Raw genomic sequence first — 13,862 nt, forward strand, 5'->3', positions numbered from 1 at the left:
GTGAGAAGATGTTCCCTTATCTTCGTGCACTGGTCCACCAATTGTCCGGGTGAACGGGGTCAGCATAAGGTATGTGACGCAAGTTAAGTGTTTCACTCCACACCTGGCGAATGTGAAGGAGCGACTGCAGGGAACTGTAGGCAAAATACGACACACTTTGGGAAGTAATTGGGGTCTCGAGCGTCGTGCTGTTCTTAGCATATATCGTGGCCACTTATGGAGCCGCTGTATGGTGGAAAGCAGCCACGAAAGTCTTGGGGTCCCAAAAATTCCTCTCAATACAGCGTTGTACGATGCTTGTCTGTGTACCCGTACGTCGTACCGTCACAACGGATGCTATGCAGGTTCTGTTAGGTGCACCCCCTCTTGACCTGATTGCCATACAGCGTGCTCTTGCATTCTGGTTAAGAGGGCTTGAGTGTGTCATTCTTGCGGAATTACAGGATTTCCGATGATGATGTGGAGGGATATCTAGAGAGCAGGAGGCTTCTGGATGATAGAGTCAAGTGTGGGTTGCAAAACCGCTGGGACAATAATCCTAACGGTCGAGTGCCTTATGAGTTCGGTACGTTGGGTTTGTTGAGGGTAACCCAGACTTCCGATTTTGCTTGAGTCTGGGTTTTCTGCTCACTGAATGCATTATTGCATCAGAGGCACCTATCTGATAGGTCGGGTTGTTTTTGTGGGCGGGGGTAGAGGACTGGGTGCATGTAATTGCAGAATTTGGACATTAGGGATCTCGGTAGTATAGGAATTAGCTGGACTGTTGGACATTTAGATGTTAGCGGTGTGATCTTCTCTAGTCGGAATGCCGAACAGAACAGTTAGGATGAGAATTAAGATTAGCTTCTTGTGTGATTGGTGTGCGCTTGTAATGTGCTTATGGGGTCCAGTCCCTGGTTACCAGTTCAGAGCAGTTTAGAAGCTCAACTGGTAGTAATTTCGACTACGAGGTCGGACCGGAGACTTAATTCTGGTACCACGAGGAACAGGAGCCCTTGGAGTTCGCTCGTATCGTGATGGTTGTGGTTAAACCCCGAATGCGGGAAGAATGGACACCAGGTCAGTTAAAAGTGGAGTTGCATTGCAACCGGGTGCCTGACCGAAAGTTTGGCAGAGGTTTTAGATGGGCCTCGAACCCTACCAAGGTGGTTAGTATGTTAATTCCAATTGGTACTGAAAAATGCCTGGCATTTTCAGAGCACTTGTCAATGCATTGATTTTTTCGCTGCGGTTTTGAGCGCCATGGAGTAAACTGTCGTCAGTTGATCACACCAACGTTGTCTTTGTGGGACTATTTGTTGTCTCACGATAAATCATCCTACTATTTACCTAAGATAACCTCCAATTATCTTCTTAATGATGGCATAAAACTATCATTTCCTATTCACTGACTGACAATGCCGGTTTTGTGGACATTTTTAAACTGTTATTCTAGATGTTTTTATATTTACAAGCTGAACTTTGGAAAGTTGCTACTCTTAAAAAATGTGTATAGAAATTCCAAGTATTGGATCTTTTAAAAACTCACCTTCCAATTTCAATGTTTTTATGTTAGTCTCCAAAGGTTTGAGCGCCTCAATCGGCACCAGTTCAAAGTAGTTCTTACGTAGATCAAGCACATGCAGCTTACGCAAGTAACGAAAAGCGTCATTCGACAAGACCGTCATGCGATTGCCCATTAGATACAGTTCCACGAGGCCATGCAGATTTCGGAAGCTCTTCTTCGATATGCGATCCAATTGATTGTAGGACAAATCAAAAGTTTGCAACTGAGCCAAATCGCTACTAAACTCTTCCAATTCTTTCAGAATATTATGTGAAATATTCAAAAAGCGCAGTAGCGTCAAGCCCTGCAGACGCTCTTTCGGCAGCATTTCCAATTCGTTTATGCTGATGTCCAATGTCAGCAGATTTGTGAGTGATTTGAAGGCGCCAGGTGAGATGCGTGTGATGCGATTATTAACCAAATGCAAGTGTTGTAAAGCCTGAAAAGCTTCAAAGTCTTTCGAAGTCAATATGGACAGATTGGTTTGACAGATATAAAGCTCCTTAAGGTAGGGGTAACGCTCCTCTTTAACTGTGTAAATCTTATTTATTGGATTACCAGTGAGATTGAGCCAAGAGAGGCGTGGTATGGAGATGTCCGATAGCGCTGAACTGGGCAGCTGCAGAAAGCGATTACTCGACAAGTCCACACGCTGTAAATTTATAGAGTGTCGCAGAAAATTCGCAGGCAAAGATAATAAAAGATTGCCACTAAGATCAATATTATCGAGTTGGGTCAGATTAACCGCATTGAAACCGCTCAACGAAGTGATTTTGTTGTCATGCAAATTGAGCTGACGCAGATTCAGCGTGCCGCTCAGCTTGAAGAAGTCGATAGAGGTCAACTGATTGCGTGACAAATCCAAGGTCTCTAGCGTGCTCAAATTATATAGTGCAATGTGCGGAAACTCCGAGAGCTGATTGTGACACAACTTCAACTCTTTAAACACGTTCAGGCCGTTGAAGATATTCCGATTCATAACAGTGATGCGGTTGTCGCACAGATCGAGTTTAACGAGATTGGTATTCTTAGTAAAAATCTCGTCTGGCAATAAATCGATACTGCAGTTGGCCATCGTTAGCAATTGTAGCGAACGCATCTTATCGAACATGCCGGCCGTTATGCCACCCACACGCTCGTGACTGAAGTCGTTATGAGCGAGGTAGAGACTACGCAAACTCGGCACATCTAGCTTATGTATATCGGAGGGGTTCAATTGATTATCCTCCAAAATGAGTTCATTCAGGTTCTGAAGCGCCTTGAAAGTATGGAGCTCAATTTTTCGTAGCGATGTGTTACGCAGATTCAGAAACGTCAAAGGTAATTCTTCCATGAAAATATCCTTGGTTAATTGCACCAAAGGATTGTTTGAGAGATCGAGTACGCGTAAGTTCTTCAATTTATTGAAGCAATAGCTTTCCAGCGCTTCAATGTAGTTTTGTGCGAGACTTAGCTCCTCTAAGCTCACGAGAGGTGCAAAGTATTCGCGGCGCACATGCTTCAGCCGATTGCCGCTTAAGTCGAGAAATTTCAAATGTTTCAGCGTGCTGAAAGTATCCTTGTCAATGTCGCGTATGAGGTTATTGCTAAGGTACAGGCGTCCGAGCTTCAGCAGATCCACGAACATGCTTTTGTCTACACGGGTCAGCTGATTGTCGCGCAGCCACATAATCTGTATGCGCTCTTGCCGCCGAAATGTGCGCACGTGTATCTTGTGAAGCTCATTCTCCTCCAGCTGTATGGAGAGCAGCGAAGAGTTGGCCTTGTCGTTTGGAAAAATGTCTTCCAACACAGTCAGTTGGTTATCCTGTAAGTTGATGTGCTGCAAATTGGTTAGACTTTGAAAGGCGCCCGGTTCGATATCCTCGATATTGTTCTTTTGTACATGAAGTTCCTGTAATGCCGGTAAGGGCTCGAAGACACCCTTGCGTATGCGTCGTATACGATTGTTATGCAAGCGCACTTCACGTAAGAATTCCAACTTCCTAAACATGCCGATCTCGAGATCCTGTATCTGATTGTTATCGAGCGATAATGAAGTGAGTTTCTGGCATTTATCGAAGAGCGTTACAGGCACTAACGGTATGAAGTTGGAACGCAAATATAAATGATCCAGATTGACAAGCGTGCTAAAGACATTCGGATCGACGTGCGCAATGGCATTTGATTCCAAATAGATGACATCCACATTGGACGAATTCGTAAAGGCGTCTGCAGGCAATTCGAGTATATTGTTTTCGGAGAGAAAGACTTCACGTAATTGCGGTAAATTCGAGAAGACACCACTAATTGAGTGCACATGATTGTGACTAAGATCCACTGTCTGCAGGCGTTTATTTTTATCGAAAATTTTGGCATCCAACGAAATAATGCGATTGTGTGACATATCGAGCGACATTAACTCTTTCAAACTCTTGAATGCGTCCGGTTGTACGAGCTCTATTTGATTCGCGTATAGCGATAGTGTTTTCAGCTGTGGAAAGGCGCTAAAACAATCATTCACAATCTCCGTAAATTGATTTGAACTCAAGTCCAGAAATATCAGAGATGGCAGCCGTAGCACCGTTGCCGCTGCCGAAGCATTGTTCGTCGCGAGCGTTATGTCACCATAAAATGTGGAGATCTTGTTATTGGATAGTCGCAAAGTACGTAGATAATCGAGTTTCCGTAAGGAGAGTAACGGAAATGTACGCAGCGCATTCTCGGATAGGTCAATCTCTTGTATGGACTCCTCCAGTCCTACGAAAGCGTGTTCGGGTATTGACTGCAGTTGGTTGCCCTTCATGTTGAGCTTCGACAAACGTAGCCCGTAAAAGCTGTAATCTTCGATACGCACAATCTCATTATAATCGAAATCAAGTGCGCTCATCTTCTGCATGCCGTTGAGTGCTCGCGATGGTATCTATGAAAGAAAGGGGAGAAAAAAGAGAATTAGGTTAGATTATATGTATTTCTTAATATTTATCGTGATATACATATATAATATTTGATATAAAAATACCATATATAGTACATATGTGTTAAGTTTTATGTTTTCCGAGTGCCTTCATATCGACAACAACCACTGCTGTGTGGTCTCTTGCATTGACATCGTAGCTAACTATGAATTCATTCTAAAATACTTTAATTACAGGTCACCGAGCCGAACTGCTCTGCTCATAGTACATATATGTTACCTTCGAGAGAGACAAGGGAGAGAAGAACTCGCTGGACGAAAGAGCTGAACGTGAATTGTTTTACGGATATCGTAGCGGAGAATGTGAAGCAGTTCTATCATAAACTTTCCTTCAACTCCAATTTTAGGCTTTTTGACCACGGCAGCATCTTCTACCATAAAGGTAGCAGATAGTATGACAGTGATATAAGCCTTGAGTTCGCTAACTGTACGCTCAAGACTAGTGAAATGAAGTCTAGACTTCTTATCCCTTAGCCCTAAGTTATTTTATGATTAGTCTGATTTGAGTGCCTGGCCGCAGCGGTATTGCAGGAAACGGTAAGCTTGCTAGGGCAGGTACTTTAGCCTTAAATAACTTCGGGTAGAAACTCATGTGGTGAACTATTGCACTGTTGAGCTTCAGACGATATCATCAAAGGTTGGTCAACTACGGTAGTGGTGCAGTTGCAGGTTATTTCTGACGTAGAGTAAATATGAGCTCTTCGCTCTGAGCAAAATCCTCTTTCCAACGGTTGTAGCAATTCTAACTGGACACTTTCGGATTGAATATCATACTGGGTACCAGTTTCGTCATCTATATGGAAGACAATGAGACATAATCATCTCAACACTTCCTTCTCCAATGTACCGCTTTCACCATATCGAGACAAAAATAGAGATCCAACTGCAGGGTTTTTTTCTTTTAGCTTCACAACGGATTATACATAAGAGTCTAAGATTGTTTCCCGGTTTTGCTGGCTATCTTACCTAAGTAAACCTTCCTACATGTGATACTCAAGTGTATTCTGGAAAGTACTTGGAAACGTTGGTAGAACTGCATAATTGTAAAAATTGGAATATTTGCTTTATAATAGGGAAATACCTAATACTAATAATGTATTAATTTAAAAAAAAACTTAGAAAGTAAGTCTTGTGTTTTCGTTTCCCAGCAGAGAAGAATGGTTCAATGGTTCTGTGGTCAACATTTCCAAGAGCGAAACTTACATCTTCACCGACTGCTCTAAGGGCGAAATAAGAACAGAAGCGGGCTTCTTCTGTATTCCGCACACACACAGAAGTTTGTAAACTAAATTACTACAATTCAGTCTTTGCGGCCAAAATTGTGGATATAATGGAATATGCCAAGTTAATATTATCTCGCTGGAAACACATTTCTTCTAAGCTGCCCCAAATTATTTAGCTTCTTCAAGTGTTGTTTGAAGCAATGGACCCTAAAGGAACAACAGCAACACTTGCCATACCACAAAGTTATGTTGGCGGTGGACAGACCAAAAAGCTCCCACTTCTAGTCAAAAGAAAGCTTATAGATATTGCTGGTGTCATCATTGCTCTCAAAACCCCACCTTCAGAAAATGGGAAAAGTAGTTTTGGCGGAATGCAGAACTTGATGAGACGCTAGAACATTATCTACGCGAATGTCTAGCCTTCAGTCGGATAAGAGGCGGTATATGCCACGATTCCAGACATTCCAACTTAAGAGACCTTGGACAGGTGGGGTGAAAAAAATGTTTTTTTTTACCAGTTGTTACGTAAAGCTGAATTTGGTTACCAACCGGGAGCATGTGCCTAATAAGGCCGCCTGCGATATGGAGCTTATTCTCCTCTATTTTCAACAAACCCAGCAACCAAGTATTGTGACAGCGGTTATTGACTTTATTATTTCAAACCCACTTTTGGACATTTTGAGGAACTATTAGATTATTTGTATTCTCCAGAAGGCCTGTCTAGCATAACAGTACTTAATAATTGTAATATTCAACTCATTTTATTATATAATTAATATTTAATCATCAATCAAATTCCAAAGGAACAGTGCACGCGCTGGCGGTAAAAAGCTGTGCAAACTCTGCTCGTGGGCTTCATTGTTGACTTCCTCTCTTGGGCCCTTGGGCCCTCGTGCCCTCGTACAATGCAAATCCAAAAAAAAACAAGAAACAGAATAAACAGAAATCCGCGTGTTTAAATAATGCATATGTTTTCGAGTGGTCATTTTTGGGTCCACACATGCATATGCATTGCCCCTGTCCTGGCTTACTTATTGTTATTCAACAATTGAACACCTTTTATCGGCATTAAGCTTTATTGACTCTCGGCTGTTATTTGCACATGTGTTGACTTTTATTTGTATTTACTTAACCGAGCCGAGTGTGACTTTTTCTGGTTTAATTAAAATTGCATGAAGTTGCATGCCAATGCATATATCACCAAATTCTCAAGCACCCAGTAGAGAAAATGTTATGATGAATAACTTGGTTGCTAATCAAACTCCTCTGAAGTTGCCTCCGAAGTAAGACAGCTGAAATATATAAGTGGTCGCCCATTTAAGTGGTATGACAAATTTGTATCTAGTTTGGTTGTTTTTATTATACCAGTTTACTTTATTTATATCAGTTGTCTTTTCTATTCATACCTTACAAAAGGCTGTCAAAAGAAAACAGCTAAGGCATGTGAGTGACACATTAAGTTAGTATGATATGTTTCTATTCAATTTGAATTGGATTATACCAGTTGAATTAATTTATACCAGTTGTCTGTTTTATTCAAAACTTTCAAAGATTTGCCAAAACGAAGACAGCTAAAATATGTGATTAACTCAGTATAATTTAATTAAATTTATTTTTTATTATACCAGTTTAATTAGTTTATAAGCGTGGTCTATTCCATTCGTTACTCTCAAATGGAAAACAGTCGATTGTTAAATGGAAAACAGCTAAAATATGTTAGTGACTCATTAAGTGGATATGATATGTTTCAAGTTTAAATTTCATTGTCCCAGTTTACTTGATTTATGCCAGTTGTCTGTTACATTTGGCACTCTCAAAGAAAAACATGTTATTACTTTATTTATTTACACCAGTTCCCTGTTCGACTCGTCCTTTTATAGAGCTTAGTGAAGCAAAGTCATTTTACCATATATTCTACTAAGAATAATAACGAAGTGAAATAAACTAATGGTAGATACTGCCTGTCGTACATGTGAAGCTAAGCAGCGGTCAATGCCTCTTGCAGTTCTCTCATATTCGAAATTCGCATAGGGCATACTTATGAATAAGTAAATACGCGATTTGTGCGAATGTGTTAAAGTTGCTTGCATATACAAATGTTCGTATGTATGTATTTTTGACACAGTCACAGTCACGGGTCAGGATTAACGAACGAAAACGAATTGAAAGTAAATATTTTCGGAAATCAACAAACAACCCAACGCTGTGCTTTTGCACATGTAAGACCTTTGTTATCCATTCGAGTGCAGGCAATGGTGCAAGTAAAAGGCTCACACTGACACACATATGTAAATGCATATAGGAGCAACCGATTTATAGCCACATCAAATTTGTAGAGTAACCTTTTTATTTTTACTCATGGGCGCCGCTTTTGAGCAAATAGAAGGTCAATTTCCATACATACATATGTTTGCGTTCTTTGTAAATAGATGCAACAGCTCTCAGCTTATACAAGAAATTGGTCTAAAAATATATACGATTGATGAAATATGAAATTTTTCACTTTGTAAACTTGTAGAGAACTCAAATTGTCTTTTGAATTAATATTAGACTTCAAACTATTCTTAAGATCCGTTTGACATTCAATTGATAAGGATATTTCGAGAGTAAAGTTTTTGTATCGATACTGGAATAAATTTGGAAGCATTTTAAAAAATTTTTTACTCTTCTTGCTGGAGCTAAGGTAGTATGAATCATACCTCAGAATAAAATTCGTGGGCAATTGCCAATTTAGTGTCGTTAACTTTTCCTTTCTCGGCTTATCCAAAACTCAGCTAAAGCGTAGGATGAGCCATACCAATTTCAATAGATGGACAATTTCACTTCCTCTCTGCCGCTTCATAGCTAAATGGAAAGCTGAAAAATTAAATTTACTGTTACCAGCTCTCCACAAAACTAAAAGTTATAGTTATCTGCAATTGCTAGTCTGTAATGTGCCCAGTATTTCATAATGTAGGGTAACAGACCACTCTGATGTGTCGCGGTACTCGAAAGCATCACCAAACAATAAACTTAAACTTCCTGGCTATTTAAACAAAAAACTAGTTCAGTAACGCCGGTTTATTCTAGAATTTGTATGGCGGAAAAATTTGTCTGTCTTTGAATTTGCAAATGAAGATTAAAGAAACTTTTAAAGCTCAAAACCCGACAGTTATCGATTCTTCAGTACGCCACACCAATATGGTCGCCTGGATGTAGCGAAACGCAGACGAGAAAGCTACAGAAATGTCAGAACACTGCACTCCAGACTAAACCGGGATGCCTGTTGATGTTTCGCATGTTCCCAATTAAGGAAAATAATGAACTCTCTCTCCCAAGCAGTTTCTGCTGTGGTATTTTTGTAGAAATCAACCCTGAAGTCACCTGCTTGTAGACGAATCGTCTCATAGGAGCATTAAGAGGTCCTTCCTCAACTATGGCGACGACATAAAACAATGCGCCGACCAGACTTCGTAACAAAATTTAGACGTGCATTGACCGTCTTTTACAGTGGAGCCATTAACACCTTCAGCGACTCCCTTTCAGTAAATGGCGTACTTGGAGGCAAACCACTACCCATTGCAGATGACGAGTTCAAGTTGCCGCTAGCAGCTTCGTTTTGGATACTGTAGCAAGTTAAACTTTTACTTATCAAGAATCGACCTTGAAATATCACATACATATATGTTCAGCGTGTAAGGAGTCCCCGCACGACATTAACCATCTCTTTGCATGGCCTGCTAACCCTACACAAATGACACCCCTCACCTTATCGTCCAACAACGTCAGCACGTTTCCTGAGCCTTCCGTTGGATGACAACTTATCTGAACCTTACCATCCTAACGGGGACTAGATAACCGTTACAACAACAGCTATCAGCATTACTGTTGATATGGCTCCGGTTCTTTTTAGGCCCAAGCGGTGCGTCTTGAGTATACCAGTATGCCGACCCAAAGAAAGTTCTTCATAAATTCCAAAAACTAAAGCTTTATTTCGAATACCAAAACCTAAATTCTTCAGCGAAACTAATTAAAAATAAGGGAACTCTGAAGAGACTTGATCATTCACTAAAAAATGTTTTACGATTAAATTCGAATCCTCTGGCATTACTTCGGACCAGTAGGCCTATGAATGGCGTAACAAATATTTCACAAAATAGTTTGAGAAATGATGATGAGAAATCAGGTTTCGATCTCATGTAACCTAAAGTCGCTTCAATTAGGTGGACCTGTCTTGATGGCTTTCAGAGAGTTTGCACCTTATTACGTTGGTGGTTTCAAGGTTTATTAATCCAAACAGATCCAACCCTCGGTATGCTGCGATTTCATCAAACCTTTGGGAGAGTAGAGCGCACACGGGCACTTGAAAACAATTTATGATTGTGCACTGAGCGCATTTTAACTGTTTGTTTAAACACTCGCTGACGAATTTATTACATCATTCCTGACTTTTAGTTGTGGCAGTGCTAAAATTAAAGTAGCCTAACTGCTAGTTATACGCTATGCCGTTAGTTCATACAATTTATTGCACTCAAGCTTAAAGTGTAGCATGCAATAAACTAACAACAGTTATTCACTTTAACGTCACTTAAGCTGCGTACGTGTTTGTGTCAGCGCATGTGAGAGATATGAACTGCCACATGAACTTGTTTACAGGTGCTCACTCCACACCGTCACGTACACATGCACACATGCGCACGTGTGTCGCCGCAATAAGCTACAAGTATGCAACACGAGCAAGCGACATTCCACGCGTTGCACGGACTTCCACTCGACTGTTGTTGTACATGTTACGGATACTCGCTGTTGCTTGTACGAGCTCAATATTGCACACCGGAAGTGCAGCTGCGCGCCTCGCACAACATACAGGTTGCACGTATATGTGTGTATGTGAGTAGGTGGTAGCAATTTACTGCGATTTAATGCAATGACATTTAAATTTATTGCCACTGATTCCAAATTTATTGTTTTGTCCGCGAAATGGTGTCAATTGAAAAAAATTATAGTCCACTCTCGCCGAATAAGTGCGCCAACCGATAGCCACCTGTATACGAAGAGGCTACAATGTGGCAGCTTTGGGTGTAAGTAGTGGATTTAAAATATTTTGTCAGCACTTGGATGTGTGTGGGTGCGTAAAGGGTGAGGAAATAGGTGAATATAAATAATTCTTGAAACAATGTGGGCTGCAAGCATTATGATGACGAAAGGCTTGACTTATTCATAAAATTTTTATACGTTAGATTGGTTCATGACATTTACTTTTTGAAGATAATTTCATTTAAATGTTGACCGCGGCTGGGGCTTAGGTGGTCCATTCGGAAAGTCAATTTTGGGCAACTTTTCGAGCATTTTCCGGAATAGCCCGAATTTTTCTGAAATGTTGTCTTCCAAAATAGACTTTGACTTGACGTAGCCCCACAAAAAATAGTCTTTTGCCCATCATCCCGAAAAATGCACTGTTTGGTGTGGTTTGTACGCTGGTGGAATCATTGGACCGTATTTTTTCGCTATCGTTCGATGCTAACAAACTTTTTGTTGCCAAAAATGGAAGAACTGAACTTGGTTGACATGTGGTTTCAACAAGATGGCGCTACATGCCACACAGCTCGCGATTCTATGGCCATTTTGAGGGAAAACTTCGGAGAACAATTAAAGAAATGGACCCGTAAGTTGCCACCAAGATCATGCGATTTAACGCCTTTAGACTATTTTTTTTACGTCAAGTCTAAAGTACAGAAATAAGCCAGCAACTATTCCAGCTTTGGAAGACAACATTTCCGAAGAAATTCGGGCTATTCCGGCCGAAATCTCGAAAAAGTTGCCCAAAATTGGACTTTCCGAATGGACCACCTAAGACGCAGCCGCGGTCAACATTTAAATGAAATTATCTTCAAAAAGTAAATGTCATGAACCAATCTAACGTTTCAAATAAAGAACCGATGAGATTTTGCAAATTTTATGCGTTTTTTTTTTAAAAAAGTATCAAGCTCTTAAAAAATATCGATACATACTGATACTATTTGCGTATATGTGTATTTATTAAAGCCAGAAAGTGTCTCAGTTTTCGAGATGTCGATCTGAACCCGATTTTACACAAGTCCTTTTTCCACAAAAAGCTGCTCATTGGCTGAAACTGCTGATTTCGGACCACTATAACGTATACAACAAACTGATTGGTGAAAATAAAGTTATTGTGAAGCAGACTTTTTTGTTTGTATAAAGTCGATTAAGTCATGTCCGACTGAGGCGCTTTATATGCTCATACATCAACTGCCCAAAGACGTCTTTAATCGGAAAGTACCAGCAAGTTGTGTTATCGCAATAAAATAATTAGGTGGTCGGAACCGCAAGGATTATGGATATAGCAGCATTCTGAACCACTTGAACTTAAGTAAAACAGAGCCTTCGAAATTAGATGTAGTCACGTGAAAGGAGAAGAGATTTAAAACGAGAGGTGGATGCTACCTATATCTATACTGACGGATCCAAAGGGACAGGAATGTACCACAGTGATCTTGACATCTCTCTCTATACGGCTACCAAACTCAGCCAGCATCCAAGCAGAAGTGTTTGGATAGAGAAAGGTTAAAAGTGCTATTGTATAGCTACGGGAGGATACGGAAATAACCATATTCACGGATAGTCAGGTGGCATTGCCTCCTTGTTTACGCCACAGCTTAATTTTAGCGGAGTCAAGAATTGCATGAAGCCTTTACGTTCACTGGCAGGCTAACAGTCACACGAAAATATTTGGCAATTAAAATGCAGACGAGTTGGCAAAGCAAGGAGCTTTATACACATTCTGAACAAATAGCTCAGAACAGATAGAAATCAATTATCGAGATAACGATGGCCCAAGTAAGACAAGACTAAAACCAATGGCTTAATAAATAGGTCCAGAAATATGTACATATATACTATCTTACGACTACAGTAACAGAGCACTGGTGTTTTCCACTTTCTCTGTAAATTTCCAGTTCTATCACATAGCCAACACAAAATAGTTAGAACCGAACAGACACCAAACCTTGAATGGCTAACTATAAAAAGCATAACGGACATAAGTAGCTTTACAGATATTACCAATTGTTTATGCGCAACGATGAACTGGAATGGCAAGATTATAAAAGTCCAGGGTGGCGCAAATCTCCAACTTTTCGATAACAGCTTTGTATAACGATTTGTCCTTTGCTTCAAAATATCCCTCTTCATTCGGCGAAAATGTCTTCCCAGCGAGCATTATTTTGAGATCTGAGAACAGGAAATAGGCAATGGGGGCTAGGTCTGAAGAATATGGTGGATAAGGAGAATCAGTTTGAAGCGCAATTCATGAATTTTTACCATCGCTTTCCCTGACTTGTGACGCGGTGCATAGACTTGGTGAAACATCACCTCCTCCCTTCAAATGCGACCGCTTTTCGGCGATGTTGGTCCTTCCTTTTTTATAGTTTTCAATGAAAATTATTCCATGCGTATCCCCAAAATACGAACGCCATAACCTTGCCAGCCGATTATTGCGTTTTTCCACCCTTTAGAATGGGTTTATCATGTGCAGTTGGATGACTATCAACTAAATTTCGGAGTGAAATGATGGAGCCGTATTTCATCCAATGTCACATATCGCCAAAAACTTAGGTTTATTACGCTTTAATATCTCGAAACACTACACCGAATTTTCATGGAGCAATATCCAGAGATTCGTCTTCAAGACAAGTGTTTACTTCAACTGTATTTTTTCCCTTCAAAAAATAATATTTTATCAACAAGCGGAATTCATTTTTATCCAGTTTTTCACAATAACAAAAGTTGCTTCGCTCAAAATGATATAATTCACAAACTTATGACCCGACAGTTGATAAATTTATACATGAACTTTATGGAGGTTAGAGCTAACTTATAATCAAATGGATTTAATCTTAGTGACACCATCTATGTGTCAGGCCGGTATAATCGGTGTTCGTGTACACAAGTAATTTACGCTCTAGACATAATAATATTCCCACTTGGGGATATGCTCAAAATTCACAAAAAATTACTACTCTACACTTTATTTAAATATTTATATTTTCATTATATTTCTATTAAGACGTCATATTATAAAGGAATACTCGGAAGGTGAGAACTCGGGCATTCAACCTTTGAGTAACTTCTTAAT

General features: G+C 40.1%; 1 protein-coding gene across 1 annotated transcript in view; it reads right to left on the minus strand.

Moving 5' to 3' along the window:
• LOC126759302 (uncharacterized) overlaps window positions 1-13,862 on the minus strand; it is a 54,398-nt gene that overhangs the window by 11,266 nt on the left and 29,270 nt on the right. Inside the window, exon 3 of the mRNA XM_050474037.1 lies at window positions 1,532-4,451. Coding sequence (XP_050329994.1) covers window positions 1,532-4,451 — 2,920 coding nt within the window. The remainder of the gene's footprint in view (window positions 1-1,531; window positions 4,452-13,862) is intronic.

This window comes from Bactrocera neohumeralis, chromosome 5 (assembly GCF_024586455.1).
Source record: "Bactrocera neohumeralis isolate Rockhampton chromosome 5, APGP_CSIRO_Bneo_wtdbg2-racon-allhic-juicebox.fasta_v2, whole genome shotgun sequence".
In the NCBI taxonomy this organism is placed as follows: domain Eukaryota; kingdom Metazoa; phylum Arthropoda; class Insecta; order Diptera; family Tephritidae; genus Bactrocera; species Bactrocera neohumeralis.